The sequence below is a fragment of the Pseudopodoces humilis genome, chromosome 1 (genome assembly GCF_049639895.1).
Source record: "Pseudopodoces humilis isolate 2021_Gansu_Grassland_sample_001 chromosome 1, ASM4963989v1, whole genome shotgun sequence".
NCBI lineage: Eukaryota > Metazoa > Chordata > Aves > Passeriformes > Paridae > Pseudopodoces > Pseudopodoces humilis.
The window spans coordinates 105,977,659-105,995,396 of record NC_142200.1 but is presented as its reverse complement, the minus strand read 5'-3'; the positions used below and the strand labels follow the sequence as shown (position 1 = coordinate 105,995,396).

General features: G+C 40.9%; 1 protein-coding gene across 4 annotated transcripts in view; it reads left to right on the top strand.

The window, feature by feature from the left end:
• Window positions 1–17,738, top strand: part of BMPER (BMP binding endothelial regulator) — a 148,407-nt gene that overhangs the window by 26,764 nt on the left and 103,905 nt on the right. For all 4 annotated transcript variants that reach the window (XM_014248427.2, XM_014248428.2, XM_005519053.3 and 1 more), the window contains 3 exons: window positions 9,623–9,705; window positions 11,318–11,408; window positions 12,555–12,637. In XM_014248427.2, coding sequence (XP_014103902.2) covers window positions 9,623–9,705; window positions 11,318–11,408; window positions 12,555–12,637 — 257 coding nt within the window. The remainder of the gene's footprint in view (window positions 1–9,622; window positions 9,706–11,317; window positions 11,409–12,554; window positions 12,638–17,738) is intronic.

Here is a 17,738-nt window from a genome sequence, read left to right as displayed (position 1 = left end):
CAGAAGGTTCTCAGGGCATTGATCAACTGATGACAAAGCAGCAAAGCAAGTTAACAAGGATGGGAATAAATAGATGCACACAGGGCAAAACAGTCCTAACTTTACAGATACAATACGTGCTCTGAGTTGACAGTAACTGAATGGTAGCTGTTTCTGAGTGTTATAAAAGATACTTCTGTGGCATGATTAACTCAATGTTCAGCAGTTCTCCAAAGAGAAAATTGAACTCTGATTTTGTTAGGAAAGGAGCAAGGTACAAACCAAAATGCTCTGTTTTCCCTCTGAGTCAGACAGGCTACTTATTCCTTCTGGAGGCTAAACTAGAGCTATGGACCTTGGTCTGTGTTTTTCACACTTCCCAAGGTGTCACTTAGTAGCTGCTATCAGACAGAAGATTATTGACTAGAAGGGTTTTTGGTCTGATCTAAGATGGCAGTTTCTATGCGCTTAAAATGCGCGCTGAATAAATTTCATAATTCTAAGAAAAAAAGAAAAGCTCTCAAGGACTAAATTTTCAAAGTAGATACGAAATTTCTGAATAAGTTTTTCTGTGCTTTCTGAAAGACAAGGCAAAATATGCAAATATGCACCCAGTCTAACTCTCACAGTCTTGACACCACGCTCTGTTACCAGGTTGTTCTGGTTCCAGGGGAAGAGGCTGATGGAACCACCTCTACCCCAGGAGAGGCTGCTTGCTCTCCCACCGCTCTGAACACTGCTGAAGTTGTGTGAGACCTAAAATGAATGTCCCACGGTGGGTAACTGGGGAATCAAGGCTGCAAATACCAGCCCGGCAGTGTATCACTTTAGCTACTCCCTTTGGTGTCCCGGCAGCTCCCCGGCACTCCCCACACAAAGCTCAGCTGCAGCCGGGACTTGGCCCTGCAGCACTCATTCTCAGTTACTATTTTGTCAAGCTGCCAGAGTGCCCATGGGGAATGCAAGCAGGAAAAGGAAAACAGGGCTTTTTTGGCACTTTTTTATTTTTATTTATTTTTTTTTTTTACTAGTTGCATTTCATCTAAACATGAACAAAATGTTACCAAGGAAAGACATCAAAAACTGATGGCTTTTTTCTTGGCTTTGTTCCCAAAGCCTGGGAGAGCTTAATCAGGCCTTACAGGCTCTTGCCAGCTCTCTTTGACAGCTTCACGTCTGTCTTCCTACCTTGTGAAGAAATGAATGAATGAGTGAGTGAATGAATGGCTGCTGTCATGCGAGCGCAACAGCAGGAGGATAGCGTTAAACCAAAGGGCATGTTCCAGAGTGGGTTTGTGCAGGAAGGAAACACTCATGAGTCATCTCTGCCAGTGAATTTTATTCTGTCACGAGGAGCATGAGGACATTCCTTGCTCATTGCAGGGGGGTTGGACTAGATGACCTGTTTTGGTCCCTTGCAACCCAAACTGTTCTATGATTGTATCTGCAGCACAATCAGGTGCACACACCTGAACTCTCCTATTCAGAGCTCTGCATACAGGAGAAACTCAATTGTTAGAGAACTTTTCCTGCAAATGGTTGTGTGCTGAGCATAAGTCCCTTGCTTCCATTTGGGTATTTTTATGCTACTTAGGTAATCTCTAGCACATCTTTTTTCATATTTTGTAATAAACAGAAAAAGTAAGGGGCAGCCACTAGTACAGCTTTTGGAATCAGAAAATTCACCCATGATGGAAAGTAGCATATGAAAAGATCTGGCTTTGCTTTGTCACAGAATCACATAATATCCTGAGTCTGAAGGATCCCACAAGGATCATCAAATTCTGACTCCAGGACCTGCACAGGATACGAATGTGCCTGAGAACATTGTCCAAATGCTTCTTGAACTGTCAGGCTTGGTGCTGTGACCACTTTCCTGGGGAGCCTGTTCCAGTTCCCAGCCACCCTCTGGGTGAAGAACCTTTTCCTAATATCCAGCTTGAACCTCCCCTCACACCGCCTCATTCCCTTGGGTCCTGTCAGTAGTCACCACAGAGAAGAGACCTGTGCCTGCCCTCCCCTGCCCCTCTGCTTCTCCTTGTGAGGAAATTGTAGGCTGCAATGAGGTCAAACATTTAAATTAAGATTTAAGATTTAAATTCTCCAGACTAGCCATGTGTTTTAACTATGTTCTTGACTTTAGGCCCATAGGACCTTGATTGTAAAGTTGCCGGGGTAAAGCTCACTTTTTTCTGTGTGTTTGTGAAAAGTCTGGAACTGAGAAATGTGGGCCCATGATTATGGCTCCCTGCTGCAAGGAGAATGCAGGCAACTCAGTCTAATAGGAAAAGTTTTCAGCAAGATTATTCTTTTGACAGATATCTACTGTAGTTTATAAAACATACCACATACCTCTAGCATGCTATTCATTTTGAACATACTAAAATAAATAAGCCCTCTTATTATTTTTGCATAGGTTAAATAGGCCACTTTTCATCTCTCATTTTATTTCATATATTTAATGAAAACCTATGAGGTCACTGAGATTACAGAAATAGATTTGGCAGCATTATCTTATTTAGTTGGATGGAGACCTGTCATTTAGATATAGAGCTCTCTATGCATCAAATAGTAAGTTATTTGCACTCTGAAGAAGTGGTATTACTGGCTCAGGATTGCATAAAGTTTGCATTTCTAAAATTGTGCACCATATTCTACTCTATTATCTTAAGAATCTTAAGCTTCTATGGATGTGCAAAGACAAAGTTGCTGGGAATTCTTTTACAACAAAGAAAATATGTTCAGAATTTTGTTTCACTTCTCATGTACAATTTTGCATTTTCTGTCCTTGTTAACTTTAGAGAATTACTGGGGATTTTTGTTTTGGTTGGGTTTATGGTTTTCTTTTTAATAATTAATTATTGATCTTAGAAATTCTTGTGCTATGCTCCATTGATGTGGAATCTATCAGAGAATGGAATCCCAGCCCAGGCAACAACAGTGCTAGGTCTATTAAATATTGAATATCCAAAGGTATCATAGTTAATCGTGCATTTCTTGGAAAGGATATCAAATACTATGGTTGAGGATTGCAGCCAATTTCAGCTCTTGGGGCTGGCTTGCAAAGGAAGTTAGAGGGGGGATGTGAGATTACCAATGTTCTGGCTGCTCTGCTGACACCCTGCAGGATCCATATGAACAGAACCTCTGTACTTTGTTTACCTCTGGACACCTCTAGTATGAGGTACCCAACACCATTTTGGTGTCTTGCTGCAAGACTGACTGGGGGGACCTTTTTTTGGGGCCCCAGTGGGGCGCTATACCTTGCAGCCCATCCTTGCATGCTCTAAGGCAAGCTGTCAGAGGCAAGGGATAATACATGGATGGAGGGGGATGGGATGTGAAGATAATATGTATATTTTCCTAATGAAATATCTTTCACCTGAATAATCTAGACCTGGCTTTGGTCAGGGACTGGTTATGAGAGATGGTTTGAGGACGTAACCAACTCTTAACTTTTCTTTTGGCCCTTTTCACTGCTTCTGAGTCTCTTGGTGTTCCAGCTCTAAGCCAGAAGGTCTGTTTCTTGAGGCTGGAAGTACAGATTTATCTCAGTGTTCATTCAGGTATTAGCTTTGTATTTGAAGAAAAGGCAGAAGTTTTGAAGCAGTGACAAATAGCCATCAGGGACAGTACCATTCAGCATTATCACAGCACCACCTTTGATTAGTTCTGGTTATTCCTAAGAAAAGGTCTCTATCTCTCTATCCTTTCTTTGAGTTGACACTTCTTACAAAGGTCTTAGCAGATACATTTGACACCTCTTGGATGTCTGGTGTATACTGTTGTGCTCAGTAGCACCTCAAATTTCAGATGCTCTTATTACCTTGGTGAATATAGTTTTCCATTATGTAAGAAACTTTTAATGAAGAGTCTTGTCGTGTTATCACAAACAGTTTTTCAGTCAAACATCAGTTACCCAGATTTCCACATTGATGGTTTCACATGTAATGTTTCTCTGGAACAAAATGATAAACATTTTAGGACATGTATTACCGGAATAAGAAATTTTTTTACTATTTAATTTTGAAGGTGTAAGATGTACAGATCATGGATGATTTTGCTGGTGTGAGAAAATTGGGTACAAGAGCAAATAATTTTGTCACTGAGCAACATCATTCATGACAGCCCTCATAACCATGAAAGGTGAAAGTTCTCCAGCTGCCAGGCTTGGCAAGCACATGGAGTATCAGCTCAAGATTCAATGGCAGCTCTGTGTGCCATTTTGAATTGCAATGTTCTCAGGAACCCTGCAGGACAAATTTTTTTCACCCTATGCATGGAACACAAGACATCTGGGAAGGTAAAATTCAGTTCCAGTGGTTTGCAAGGGACAAAAGCACTGGGAGGAGTCTTTGTTTCTGCTGCTGTTTGTTCAGTGAATATGGGCTGCCTTGCATGCTCTGTGTGTGTGAGCTGTGCAGTCCTAGCACAGCTCAGCCCCATGGCCTCTTCGCTCTGCTGTGTTACATGGCCCCTGTGAATCCCTTGAGTATGGTAATGGCCATGGCTCGGCTGCAAATAGGTTTGCTTGTACTTGGTTACAGAGGAAAGAGTTGGATTTTCACTGTTTGGAGCCAGACTTGATAAGCATGGGAGATTTTGTATACATTTTCATGCTTCTGTGTTGACAAATGAAGACCAGGGTTACTCAACAGGAAGTTCAATTTTCTGGTAGCTGTCAATGGCTCTACCATCACTACGACATATGAAAATGTATTTCATAATAGGTATATGTTTGATTCAGTTCTTTTATTTTGGCTAACTGATTTCATGCCAGGGAAATACTACAGAATGTGCAAGTTATTTTTTGTTTTTTTTTTGTTTTTTTTTTTTGTTTAGGGTTTTGGAGTTGGCTCTTTTTTTTTGGCTAGAGCTGGTATTTAGTGTTAGCATGCCTGGTTACCTCCCTGAGGATTAATTTATCAAACACTAAATAAAACATGTCTTCTGACTCTTTTCTTTTTCTTAATGTTTATTTTCCATGCCAATAGAGAGGTTACATTTTTTAAACAGAAAGTGGAGGGAAAGCAAAAAAAAGACTTAATAGGAGAAGAAAGATGCTGAAGAAATGAGGGATGAGGAGCCAGTCTATTGTGCACCAATCTATCACTTTCTCTTGGGAGAATAAGGAAATGACTTGTCTATAAAATTCTCATTAGACTAAAATAAGCACAAGTTTCTTCTGGAATCTAATTAGGCAATGTCAAATTGAGTAAAAAAGGGTTGTTTTTTAATGAACTCCTGAGGACACTGGCTGAGCTTTTGCACTGCTAAACTGTCTCTTACAGTCAATTTCCCTATCTTTATGGTACTGCTATATGGGTGGGTATCTGGGGAAGAAGAAAAAAGAGTCATTAATCAGAGTTCTATGGTTTGGAAAGACAAATGGCTTCCTGATCATCAGCTTGTCCACATGCCAATAGAAAAATCTGCTATAATTTGCCTCTTTTGTTATTCTAGTCCAATTCTCTGTGATGATGCTTGTTTTAGAATGAAATTGTTCTTTCAAATTAAATTGGCCAGGGCTTGGTTTATTACATTTGAAACAAAGGTGCCCAAGTGTGGCATGCACAATATTGAAACAAAGTAGCTAAATAATTATATTAGAAGTTATTTATTTTAGCTTTTTTTTTTTTTTTTTTGTGCCAGAAGAACTAAATCTGGAGGATCACTTTGCCCTTAAGAGGTGACTGGAAAGCAATTGGCATTAGTTTCCACTGCATATGCAACAATTGACCAAGTTCAAAGTATTTGGTGGTTTTGTTAGATTCAGATAAGCAGCTTTAGGCTTGCATGTTTATCCAAGACTTATCTGAACTGTTTGGGTTGAAGGAGGTAATGGCAACAAAACCTACAACTAACTGAAAGTTAATATTTTACATTAATAAAACACCAGCTATTTTTAAAGAAAGGAGCAGGAAAGACTGAAAAATTAGGACACACTTCTTGACTGATATGAATCAATTTAACATTTTTAAAATTGGTGTAGACCACTAATATTTAATTTCCTTCCATATGTGGCATCCTAAAGGTTTCCCTTACGGGGTACATAAGTCAAGATCAAATTTACTTATTAATGTCAAATCTTTCACATACTCTTTAGAGTGTTCTCAGGCTTTTTGGGTGCCCTTCTTGAAAACTTCTTCTGTAACCCTTTTAAAGTTTTAAGTAGGTATTCAGGTAAATAAGATAACATTTAAGTGATAGTCCCAATCTCTGAACTTTCTTGCTTTATTATTTTCTCCTGCTCTTCCTTTGAATGGTGGAATATTTCCAAAGAGTTTTTTTGGGGAAAAAAAAAAAAAGCTTTAAAAGGTTTTCAGGAACTTCAAGTATATTCAGTCATACTCTGTTGTGGAACTTGACATAAGGGACTTTGCTGATGACTTTGAACACAAAATATTCAGTGACTTCTACTGAATATTCTACTTTTCAGTAGAATATTTCTATTCTACTTTTCAGGCCAAATCTGGTGGACCTTTAACCATGGATGAGCCAGAATGGCTTGCCTGAGCTGGCACATAGACTGAAGCAGCTTTCACTCAGATGAATTTAGGTGAGGCTCAGAAATTCCCATGCTGTGAGTAGGGAGACTAGAAAAGTCCAGCTATATGTTTGCAGGTGTCAGCTGAGAGATTTGTACATTGAAAGTGAGGTTCAGAAAACCTAGCTGGTGTGTGGGCTTTGTTTCTTTTTCCTTTTGAAGAGTGAGTAGTGGGTGTAGCTCTGGGGCATCCAAAGGGCAGTGTCAGGGCACACCTGTGGTCAGAGACAGGTTAAAGTGTCACCAAGAGTTTGTAAAACACTCCTTTCTTACACTTTTCAGCTTTGCCTGACATTCAGCCTTCCCCCATCTCTCCCCAAGGCTGCCTGTTATACTGGCTAACTCTCCCCTTCCTTCCTGCTGCTCCTTCTGCTGAGCATCTGCTGAAATCCAGTTCCCACCACGCCCCACACTGGTGTTGGACGGGCGCTGCTCTGTCTCCCTCATTCAGCACGCTGGACATGCCAAAGCTCGAGAGCAGTCTTAGTAGCTCCCATGCTTCTGCCATCTTTTCCATTCTGGTTCCCATTTTTAAACTCCCCTTTAGGTGACTGCAGACTCTCCTTAGCATGGTTGCTTCTGGTGTGCCATCCCCTTGCTGCTTTCCACAGGGACAACGGCTGGTGATGCAGGGCAGAGGATTTTGTAGCATAGCTTGGGTGTGCACCTCCAGCATGAGCAGTGCTGACTGCATGAGTGCACCACCTTCATGCTTTGTTGACCAGACTAATCCTTGAGCTGAAAATTTCAGTTTAATATGCACATCTGTACATGCAGATTAGCCCAGGGTCATTAGCTTTCTTATAGAGGAAACATTTTACATTAAAGAACATAATTGCTGAGCAAATATGTAAGGTATTTTGCAGTTGCTACTTCCCAACCCAGCCCTTGATTCTTGATTCTGGTAAAATACACACACAGATATTTAACAACACAGCTCATTCCATGCTGAGTGTCCTGCACACTTGTAAACTGTTTCTCAGACTGGGACCAGTATGACCTGGGCTTCAGCAGCTTGGGGATGTTAATCACATTGAATAGGCTCTGCATTTATCAGGGTTTTCAGTGAGCAGTAAGTGAGACTGTTCTGCAAGACTAATTCAGTGTTTTTCAGAATGGAACTTCAAAATGCATAAGAGGACTACAGGGCTTCACACTCCTCTCTTGATGTGCTGTCCTGCATATGTGAGATGTCAGAGAACTGTATTTAATGCACAGAGAATCTGAACATTTCTTTATTTTTCAAAATAATTTCATAGGGACTTTACTACTTAAAAATATGACTCAGTTGTATACTTTGTGCCTTTCGATGTTTGTCAAAGATGAAATTATCAGAGCCAGCTTTGAGACTATTGATTGTTTCTTTTCAAAATATACCTGTTTCAGCTTAGGTAAGTGAAATGGCCACAGCACCTACAAATTTTTCCTATGTTGCTCTGTATTTAGCCTGGAAAAAGAATTTCTGATTACTGCAAATCCTGAAGTACAAATCTTCTGTTGTTCAGGAACTTAACTGGAGGCAGTTTACACATTTGCAAATGATCTTTATACATCATGATTCCTTTAAATTTTGTGTTGAATTCAAAATGATTTTAAAGTGATTTTAAGTTCCTGAGTACTTCAGAGCTCAAACCAAAACTCTTGAGTTTTCTTTTACAGTGGGCTCAAAGATTTACTGGTGTAGGGCTGATAAATTGCCTGTACTTTCAGAAGGACATAAAACTTATTCCAAAGCAGGACAGTGCACCCTACACAGCAGAGAAAGAGTAGTTGTTGAGGTAGGGTGTGGAAACAGAATGGTGCCATGGGCATTGTTTGACTGATTGTAGTTTTGTGGTTCTCCAGCTCTGTGTAAATGTCTGTGTTTCAAAGTCTTTGGCAAGATTCCTGTTGGTTTCATGGGCTCTTTGATCAAGCTAATTTTGAATAAAATATACTAGGAAAAAAACCCCTAAAAGCAATAAATGGAAAATGGGCATTTTTCCCACAGAATGGGGTATGTGTTATTTCCAAATTTTTTCTCAGAACCACTCTAGGTCTCCAAAGAATTATTTTTTAGTTGCAACTATTTGCATTAATAAACCATTATATTAATATTTAATATAAATATTAAATTTAATAATATAAATAATAATATAAATAATAATATAAATAATATTTAATATAAATATTATATTTCTACTTTATAAGTATTTTCTGGTTTTGCTTTTCTGGTGAGTTATTTCATTATTTTGTGTTCTTTTTTGGTTTTCTTTTTTTGTAGAATACCAGAAAATGGGCAAAAGAGAAAACCAAAAAGGAAGAGAAACTAGTAGGAACATGTAATCAAACATGTGAAAATTAATGTTTGTTTTGGTGTTTGCTTTATTCCAAGTGGCTCCATGAAAATTCGTTTTGCACAAAACAAATGTGGGTTGATCAAGTGCACGGGCAAACAAACCTGTTTTCTGTTAACAAAGTGGTCATATAGCACACAAAGGCGAATAAAGCCAAACTCCATGAGAATCCAAAATGTCTCCCCATGGAGATTCACCGTACACACATGAGAACTTTCAGTTCATGCTGATGATGATCCCTCCTGTCATGGATATGAAAAGGCATAAAGGAGAGGTAGCTGCCAGTGTCAGCTCATCCATGCTGAGCTGTGCTTGCTGAAGAGCACTCCCGAGGGCTTTGGCTAATGGAAGAAGATAGCATGGCTAAGCTAGATGATGAGTGCTTCCAGCTCTTCTTTCACCCTCTTTCCTCCCTCTATGTATTCCAGTGCTTAAGTAACTAAGTACTTCCTGAATGGACTGCAGAGCAAGTGCTGACATCCATTTTTAAGTGAATTGTCACTGATTTTGGTTTTTTTTGACCAGTCAGAGTTAGTAAGGAGTTTGGCCAGCTGGGCATCAGCAGCAGGTGTCTGGGGCAGTGCTGCCAGTCCTCCCAGGACATGATCCTTCTTTTTTATCCCAGCTCTCAGCTCTACCTCTTCTGTTAACCCAGGGGAGAGGGTGGGTTGCATTTAGGATGCTGCCCTGTGATCCTCAGCAGCAGCCTACCACAAGATCTTGTTCAGCTGAACTGATGGGCTTCTCTCTCATTCTCTAGATTGCAGTTTTGGAGGAAATACGTACAACAGCTCCATGAAATGGCACCTCCCCAGCAATCCCTGTGTTACGTACCAGTGCCAGGTAAGGATGTCATAAAAATCGTGCTAATTGAGTTGCAAGCTTTTCCCAGGAAATCCTGAGCCTTCATTTATCCAATCCAAATAACCTGAAATATTTTATGCTCAAAACACAATATGGACTTTGCATTTAAACTAATTTAAATCCACTCAGATGCAGCCAGCTATTCAAATATTCAAACCAAATATTCAGAAGTATAGGTTTTAAATGACTTGAGTACCCCAATACCCAAACTTTGCTGAAGGAGAGGTACACAGCCATGCCATTTCCTGCTGTCTTGACCTTGAAGTAAGTCCTCTTTTCTTCAGCATTCTAAGCCTTTTGTGCGATACAAATTATTTTAGTAATTGGACACTTCTGTGTGTATGTGTCCACGGGTTTTACCTTTCTTTAAGAAAAACCCACAACCAAACGTTTTTTCCTGCACTGTTAACACAATGGTATTTTTGGTAGCTTTGCTCTCTGCAACCATGAAATTTTCAAGAGTGTTGCTTGTCAGGCTCAAACCAAGAAATTATGTAGGTGATTTTAGCTTATGTCTGTAAATAGGTCTGCCATTTTTGCTGACAATTTGATCTGGTTTTAATAGTAACACTCAGGCAACTACTAAGAATTGTAGTTGGAAAGAGGAAATTATTAGTATGAAGAGCTTCAGCTAAGAGGAGAAGAGAGTTTCAAGGGTTTTCTTCTCTTTTTCTGTAATACCTCTGCTCTGTGACACCAACTCATTTTTGAAAATAAGTGCACTGAGGTGACTGAAGCTGGAGCAGTACTCTGTATCCTTGCACCTAATGAAAAGAAACTCACTACATGAATTTAGATATGTTGCATAGCTATGAAGATATGGTCAGTAAAGAAATGGTCAGTTCTTTACTGTCTGTTTCAGTGTCTAAATGCAAAACTGGGTGATCCTGTTTATCCTAGATACACACATTTAAAAATTTATTTTGCCTTGCCTCAAACAGCTGGAAGCAGAAAGAAGGGTAGCAGCTTTTATGCATTGACCCTCACACCCAGATTTGTTCAGGACACTTGAGTTCTCAAATAAGTACAGGAAATGTTAATTTACTAATACTTATCAGGCAAAATATCAAAGATAAGCGTCTCCCCTCTACAGAACAAGATGCTTTTATCTGCTTTCTAAGTCTATTTTCCTCCAGTAGGAGAGGGAGGAGAATGCCTTGTGTCTGGCCTGTTTTCACCAGAGCTGCATGGCAGATTACTGAGGTTAAGGATTCCTGATAAAGCAGGATTCCTTTCCCTAAGAGGATGCTTGGCTTTTTTACCTGATGCATTTTAAGGCAAATCCTGTGTCTGGAGTCAGGGAGACTGAAGTGGATCTTTTGACTGTGGATTAACCCAAATCCCGATACCAGCAGCAGGTACAGAAAGAAAAGAAGTTTTGAAACCCAGTGCTTTGTGGCATGGCTTTAATTCTACTGACAGCTAGTGACAGTAATTGTGAATTTTTACTTGTTAAACAAAAAGCCAGATTTACAAGTTAAAGTTTTATATACCAAATTTACAAGCTAAAGTTTTGTATACCAAATTTACAAGTTAAAAAAAGTAAACCACAACACTAACAATGAATGTGTCTAATCTGCTTCTTTTCCAGGAAGGAGTGATAGTAGAATCAGAAGTACAGTGTGTTGTTCATTGCAAAAACCCTTCCAAACTCAGGGGAATGTGTTGTCCTGTGTGTCCAGGTGAGATTTAAGATGCTGTTCTACTTGTGCAACTGTATTTCTAGTGATACCCATCATTACCTGGGAGGCTGCCTCTAACTTCCCTGTTATCTTTGAGAAATTACTAAAATGTGGGCTGGTGACTCACAATGAACAAAATGACACAAGATTTATTTTAATATGTTTTAATAGAGGACATGCAGACTACGGGACGCACAGGCAATATCCTGGGCTAATATTCATAGTTGTGTTTATGTCGTTTTTTAGAGGGTCTGTTAGATGGGTTTGCATGACTGATGACCAGGATTTTGTCAGGAGTGGAAGGATAACAGTAATCATAAAAAAGGAGATTAACTTTTTGAAGGGGAGAATGGGTTGCCTTTTTGAAGAACAGTGGCAAATTGCCGTGTTTTTTTTAGGTTAATTTGATTTTATCAGAGATTTTGAATGTAAGCACTGCTCTAGTTGTGATGTAATGTATTTGTTATATTTTGATTAGTTATAATATCTGCTAATATCTAATATAAACTCAGGGAGTAAGAATGAATTATTAAAAAGCAAACAGCCTAAAAATCTATTTAAAAGGCACATGTAATGGGAGACTTTTCCTAGCTTCGACTTCATTTTTGCAAATTTATTTGCTGTAGAAGGATGTTTTCTTCCCCCCACTCCTCCCCCTGCAAGACATTTAGGGTGTCTCAAGGATTTATTCAGGATTTTGAAGTGATTTGTTTTCATCTGAAGTGATTGTCTCTCTACAACAACCTGAGAGGAGGTTGTAGCAAGGTGGGGATTGGTTTCTTCTGCCAGGCAACCAGTCACAGGACACGAGGACACAGTCTCAAGCTGGGCCAGGGGAGGTTCAGTCTCCCCTGATGACAGCAGGAGGAATTTCAGCATGGAAAGGGTTGCTAGTCTTGTAATGGACTGTCCAGGTTGTTGGACTCACTATCCCTGAAGGTGTTTAAGAAATGACTGGATGTGGCACTTAGTGTCATGGTCTACTTGACTAGACCATAATCAGTCAAAGGTTGAACTTGATATCTTGGAAGTCTTTTCCAACAGAAAGAAAGGATGGTATGATTTACTTTTCACATTGCCTTACACGTTAGGGAGAAAGGGCAGCATTCTATCTTGAGCTAAACTTATTCAAATGCTGTTTTCCAGGTTGTGTATTTGAAGGGAGACTTTACAATGAAGGAGAAGAATTTAGGCCTGAAGGAAATAAATGTACCAAGTGCTCTTGTATTGTAAGTATTTGCCTTTTGGCATTGTATCTCCTTTTATGAACTTCAAAAGGCACATTATTATTGCCATAACAAAGCAAAAAATATAAGGAATCCAACACTATTATGTTTTTTTCTCTTGGAATTCAGGTCTCTGTTGAAGAATTTATGGCATTACTACATTGTATCACTCACATTTTGAGCTTATGATATTTACTTTGACCTTACACTGTATGCAGATGGAGCAGGTTTTTTGGGAGAGGGCTGATCTGTTGAATTAGTAGTGCCTTTTTTTTGTGATAGGATCCTGCAAGTGGAAACAGTAATCTTTTTGGCCTTCATCTATTGGTCAGCATTTATTAGATGCTTCCTTAAGCCAAACTTTGCCAAGGATTCCTTTTAGCTGTATGCAACAAGGGCCTTTGCTCTGAATTACTGAGTGAAAGAATGAGGGTAGCCTCCTGAGGCTGTCCTAGGTGGATTTTTGGCTTGACGCTTGATGAAAAGGTCATATCCTGGATTTTATTCTTGTCTAGCAACAATATAGAGAGGAAGTAATAATTGCATCCTTTGGGTAACGAGTGCAGGCTTCTTTTTCACTTCCATTAAGTTAAAAGATAATGCTGTATGAGTTGGGGCAGATAACTTTGGCTTCCTTTCTGTAATCTGTGAGATGAGTAAAACACAAAGTTCAAACTACTGCTGTTGTTGCAGTTTGTGAGTCTGTTATCAGTAGAATATGTAAGGCTTTACATTTCAGTAGAATGCCAAGAAATTTGTCAGTACCAGATACAGTTGTCCTGTATCATGAAAATAAAATAAAAGAAGGGGGACAGAAAGATGGGCTTCAAATATTCATATATCTTTACACATATACACACATTTAATGAAGCTGTTGCTTTTACTTTTACTATTCTGTGGGGACAAATGCCCTGGTAATCTGCAAAATCAATTTACACTGAGTCATCACTTCTCCTGTGGAGATCAGGGTGCTCAGGTAATTTTTTTTTTTTCAAGTTTTAATCCTGTAATAATGAAAACATGCTGTCACATATGTCACAGTGATATTTGCCCTGGGCTCCAGCTCTGCTGAATGCCTTCAGACCCAGGCTGAGAACGCCCTCTGTACTTGGTAGGTCCCGCCCTCGCTTCAGCTTCAGCTGCAAAGCAGTATCTTTTCACTCTGGCTTTCCCTAGTTATGTTCCTCAGGGGAAGGCAGGTCTGTATGGTTGAGAAGTCTGTGGAGACATGCTTGAGTCTTTTTGGGTTCTGCTTTGCTCTTTCATAAGTACTGTACAGATATTGCCTATTGCCCAGTTATTGGTGTACCAACATCTCCTTGATCAACTTTCCTTTGTTCTCTGAATATCAAAAGCTCCTGTGCTGAGAAGAGCATTGGAGGTGAGAGATAATGAGGGAGAACAGTGTAAAGAAATAAAGGAATAAAGGGTCACAGCTAAGGGTCTAACCTTGAGAGTTACCAGTCTCAGCATCAACTATTGAGAGTAAGAAGTTTAATTCTACTTTACTATCCCTTCCAAGAAAGAGAGCATGATTATTTTGGATGTTAATACCATCTATATAAAATGTCCATCTTTCAGTCTGAATCTTTCTGACAGCTAAAGAAGTGCCATCTATGTGTAAGCCACTTCACTCTCTCTGCAGAGCCTTTTTTACTCTCTTGCCCGTTCCCCCCCGAACTGGAGCCTATGCTAGTTCCTATGTGATTTAAATCTGAAGTAAATAAAGGAGGCATCCTCAGGCTGTGATAGCAGTTTGCTGCCTGCTTTGCATCCATTCCCTTTTGAGAATGGGTCCTCAGTGAATCTCTTATCTAAGCAGTTGGTGGATGGATGGATGGATGGATGGATGGATGGATGGATGGACGGATGTCTTATTTGAAGATACCTATCCAGTCATGCAAAGTTATGGAAACAGGCTTGTGTGTGATGTGCTGTAATTTGTGCAGGCTTTAACAGATGGAGGGAAGCTCTTCAACCCAAGTTAGATTTCTTCTGGGATTTCAGTCTTTCATGGAAACTTAGCATAGGAAGTAGCACAAACTGGTATTTTGGGGATGGGTGTATAAGGTTTCCAGCTACTCTCACTTCAGGGTGAATTCTTCATTTTCTTGGGAGCAAGCTCTCCAAATAATTTAGGACAATTCTGGACTCCATAGGCCATCGCTGTCCCAGGGGTAGCTCAAACTTGGGACTGCAGAAAGCATTGAACAAGAAGAAAGTAAAGAGGGATGGCTGTGATTTGTTTTCCTGGAGAAATGTAGGGTTGATCTGCACTCACTAAATGTATTAAAATGAGAAATTATGTAAATATTTTTACTGTTGCACAATGATGCACCGAGAAGTAAGTACACATCTTCAGAACTGGACTGTGGGAACACATTTTGGGACACCACAGGTTTGTGGTATTATCAGCTCCAAATGGTGCCTACAAGATACTACCAAGGTCCCAAAGGATGTGAAATGGCTGTCATTTGTTTGTTTGTTTTTAACACATTGTTTGTGTAAATGAGGACAAAACTGGGATCTTGGGAGCTGGGAGTCCCCATCTTGGTGGAGCAGACTGGACAGTTGCAGGGCTTCCTATGTGTTCCACGGCTCTGAAGGGCAGAGAAAGCAACGTCATGGCTATACCTGGGCAATTCGCTCGGTCCTTACCTGCCGGGTGCCCAACTCATTGTTCTGTGGTTCCTCTTTAACACCACCTGTGGTCCTAGCTATTGTCTACTGAAAACCAGACCTAACCCACCAAACTCATTTCATGGAGGTCAGCGAAACAAGCCATTAACTAATAACTTTTGGGTTGTTACCGAGCCAGGCTGTGCTTGCGGCAGCGAGGTGGAGATGAAAGGCCCTGTATTCCATTACCGCTCTCCTAAGTGAGCTGCTCCTTGGGGCGACTAAGATTTCTTGCTGAAAATGAGAATGTATCACCTCTCACTCAATGCATATTGCCTGTCTGGAGTGAACGAGCTGGCTTTTAATGACTCAGTTTCTCTGGGGAGAGGCATTTGTGTAGGAAAGGTGGACGGGATAATAGGGATCTCCTCGCACCCAGGCTGAAACGCAGCTGTCTCGCAATAATTCATCTGTCTGGCCTGTTCCTGCTTTTCGTGATAGGCCAGTGGCCTGTTCTAGAGAAACCCTGGCTGTTTTCCCTACCATAAGCACCTACTTAAATGAAGGACTGGCTTCTTTAATCAAGTGTTATTTCTCAGATACTACTTTTATGAGGTTGAGAGTGTGTTTCTGCTTGCACAGTAACAGCACTTGGCTTACATGTTTCCTTTCCTACAGCCTGCATTAAAATAGTCAGACTGTGATTATCGTAAATGTTTTCATTTTCTCCTTTGATGTAGCACGTTTGGGGAAAAAAAAAATATTGGAGGGGGAAGGAGACAGAGCCAGGGAGGGAGGAGAGGAGGTTTGGCAGGAAAGTGACCTTGCGTGAGAGCGGTAACCATGGAGAAGCTTATCTTTAGGTGGTAGTATCCAAACTCATAAGTAGCCCCTTTTGACTCCTTTGAGCGCTGTTACCCAGACCGTGGGCGCTGCGCGTTCCGGCATGTGAGGCATGTGGCCGTGCGAGGCACCGCCGCGCTGGGAGCGCACAGCCCCACGGAGACGCCGCAGCCCCCAGCCAGCCTCGCTCCACACCCCTGCGGGGAGCAGGGAAGCCAACCTGCTTGGGAAAGGGAGGCTGGTTATGGCATTGCTGGGGTGGTTGAGAGCTGGGAGTGGGAAAGGTTGCGCTGTCTGTCTGTCCTGCAGAGAGGCATGTCTCGGAGATGACCATCAGCAGGGTGGTTATGAGTGTTTGGTCCCCAAACAGCATCGTTTCACAAAAGCAATGCTGTCCTCTTAGCTGCTCTTCCAAAATGATTTGGGACAAGTGAAACCCAAATAGCTGGAAGCAGAGCACAGGGATTGGAGGCTCTTGGAGAGCAGAGTCAAAAAAGAGCCTCTGCTCAATCTCCTTTGCATCTTTGGGGGCTTTTAAACCACTGCTCAGAGGGGTTCAAGATGTGCCCAGCTACTGCTCTGCAGGTGCACTTGTGGGTATGTGCGTACAGGAAATGTCACTTACATTCCTGAGTGCTAGGACACAAATACTGAATAATAAAAGTTTTGCACAAAGAAAAGGAGACCACAACGCAAAATCTGTTTCTAAATCAATGAGTAACAGGCATTTCAACTGTGATAAGTAATGAGAAACTACATATGTAAGTGTTTTAGATGCCGAGGGTGGAATTAATCTTGTCTAGCTGCAGCTATTCAGAAGTAATGTGTCTGATCTGAACTACTTATCTGGGCTCCTCTTCAGTTAATTGAGAGAGAGAGAGAGAGGTGGGATGGATTACTCTCTGCAGATGCTTATCTTCCTTCACTAACTAGAGGGGGAGCCTACCCAGCTCCTGGCCTCAGAGATGGCTGAAGATAGCCAAGACCAATCCTGCCCCTGCAGTCAGCTGGGTGATTAAGCACCCTGATACTGCTTTGAAAACTTGGCTTTAACTGGTATTGGGAGCTGCTGGAATACATTCCCACCACAAAAGACAGTGGGGGAGTTACGCCAGTCTACTGGGAAGCTCAGGGGAACGCGCAATTAAATGTATCCTCAGTGAAGGCTGAGGATAATTCAAATTCAAATTTCCATCCTTAGTGCAGTGCCAAATGCTGATCTTCCCAAATTTCCATGTACTTCAGCTGCTTTGATTCAGCTCCAAACTGCAGCAGACACTGTCTGCCCTTACTCTGGGGCTAAGAAACGGAGACAAGGAGTCCTAGTGAGGGGTGGAAAAGCAAAGAATTGGTCTTTTGGTAAGAGCAGTGTTCACATCTTCAAAGTTAGGGACATTAGTAAAGTGGTTTGTTTATGGGTGGATGCAAATGGAGACCAGGGAAAGCTCAGAAATGGGATGTGAAGGGTTGGTCACTGTGTCTCTCTGGGAACACCCCATAATTTTGTCTGCAGATTTTTTGCAAGGCTAAGGAGTTTGGCTTTCCCAGTAACCTAATAAAAAAACAGTCCTGCAGGTAGGTGAAGTGTGGTTGAGGAGGTGGATGTGGAAGAGAAAGGACTTGGTATGTGTGGAACTTCCGT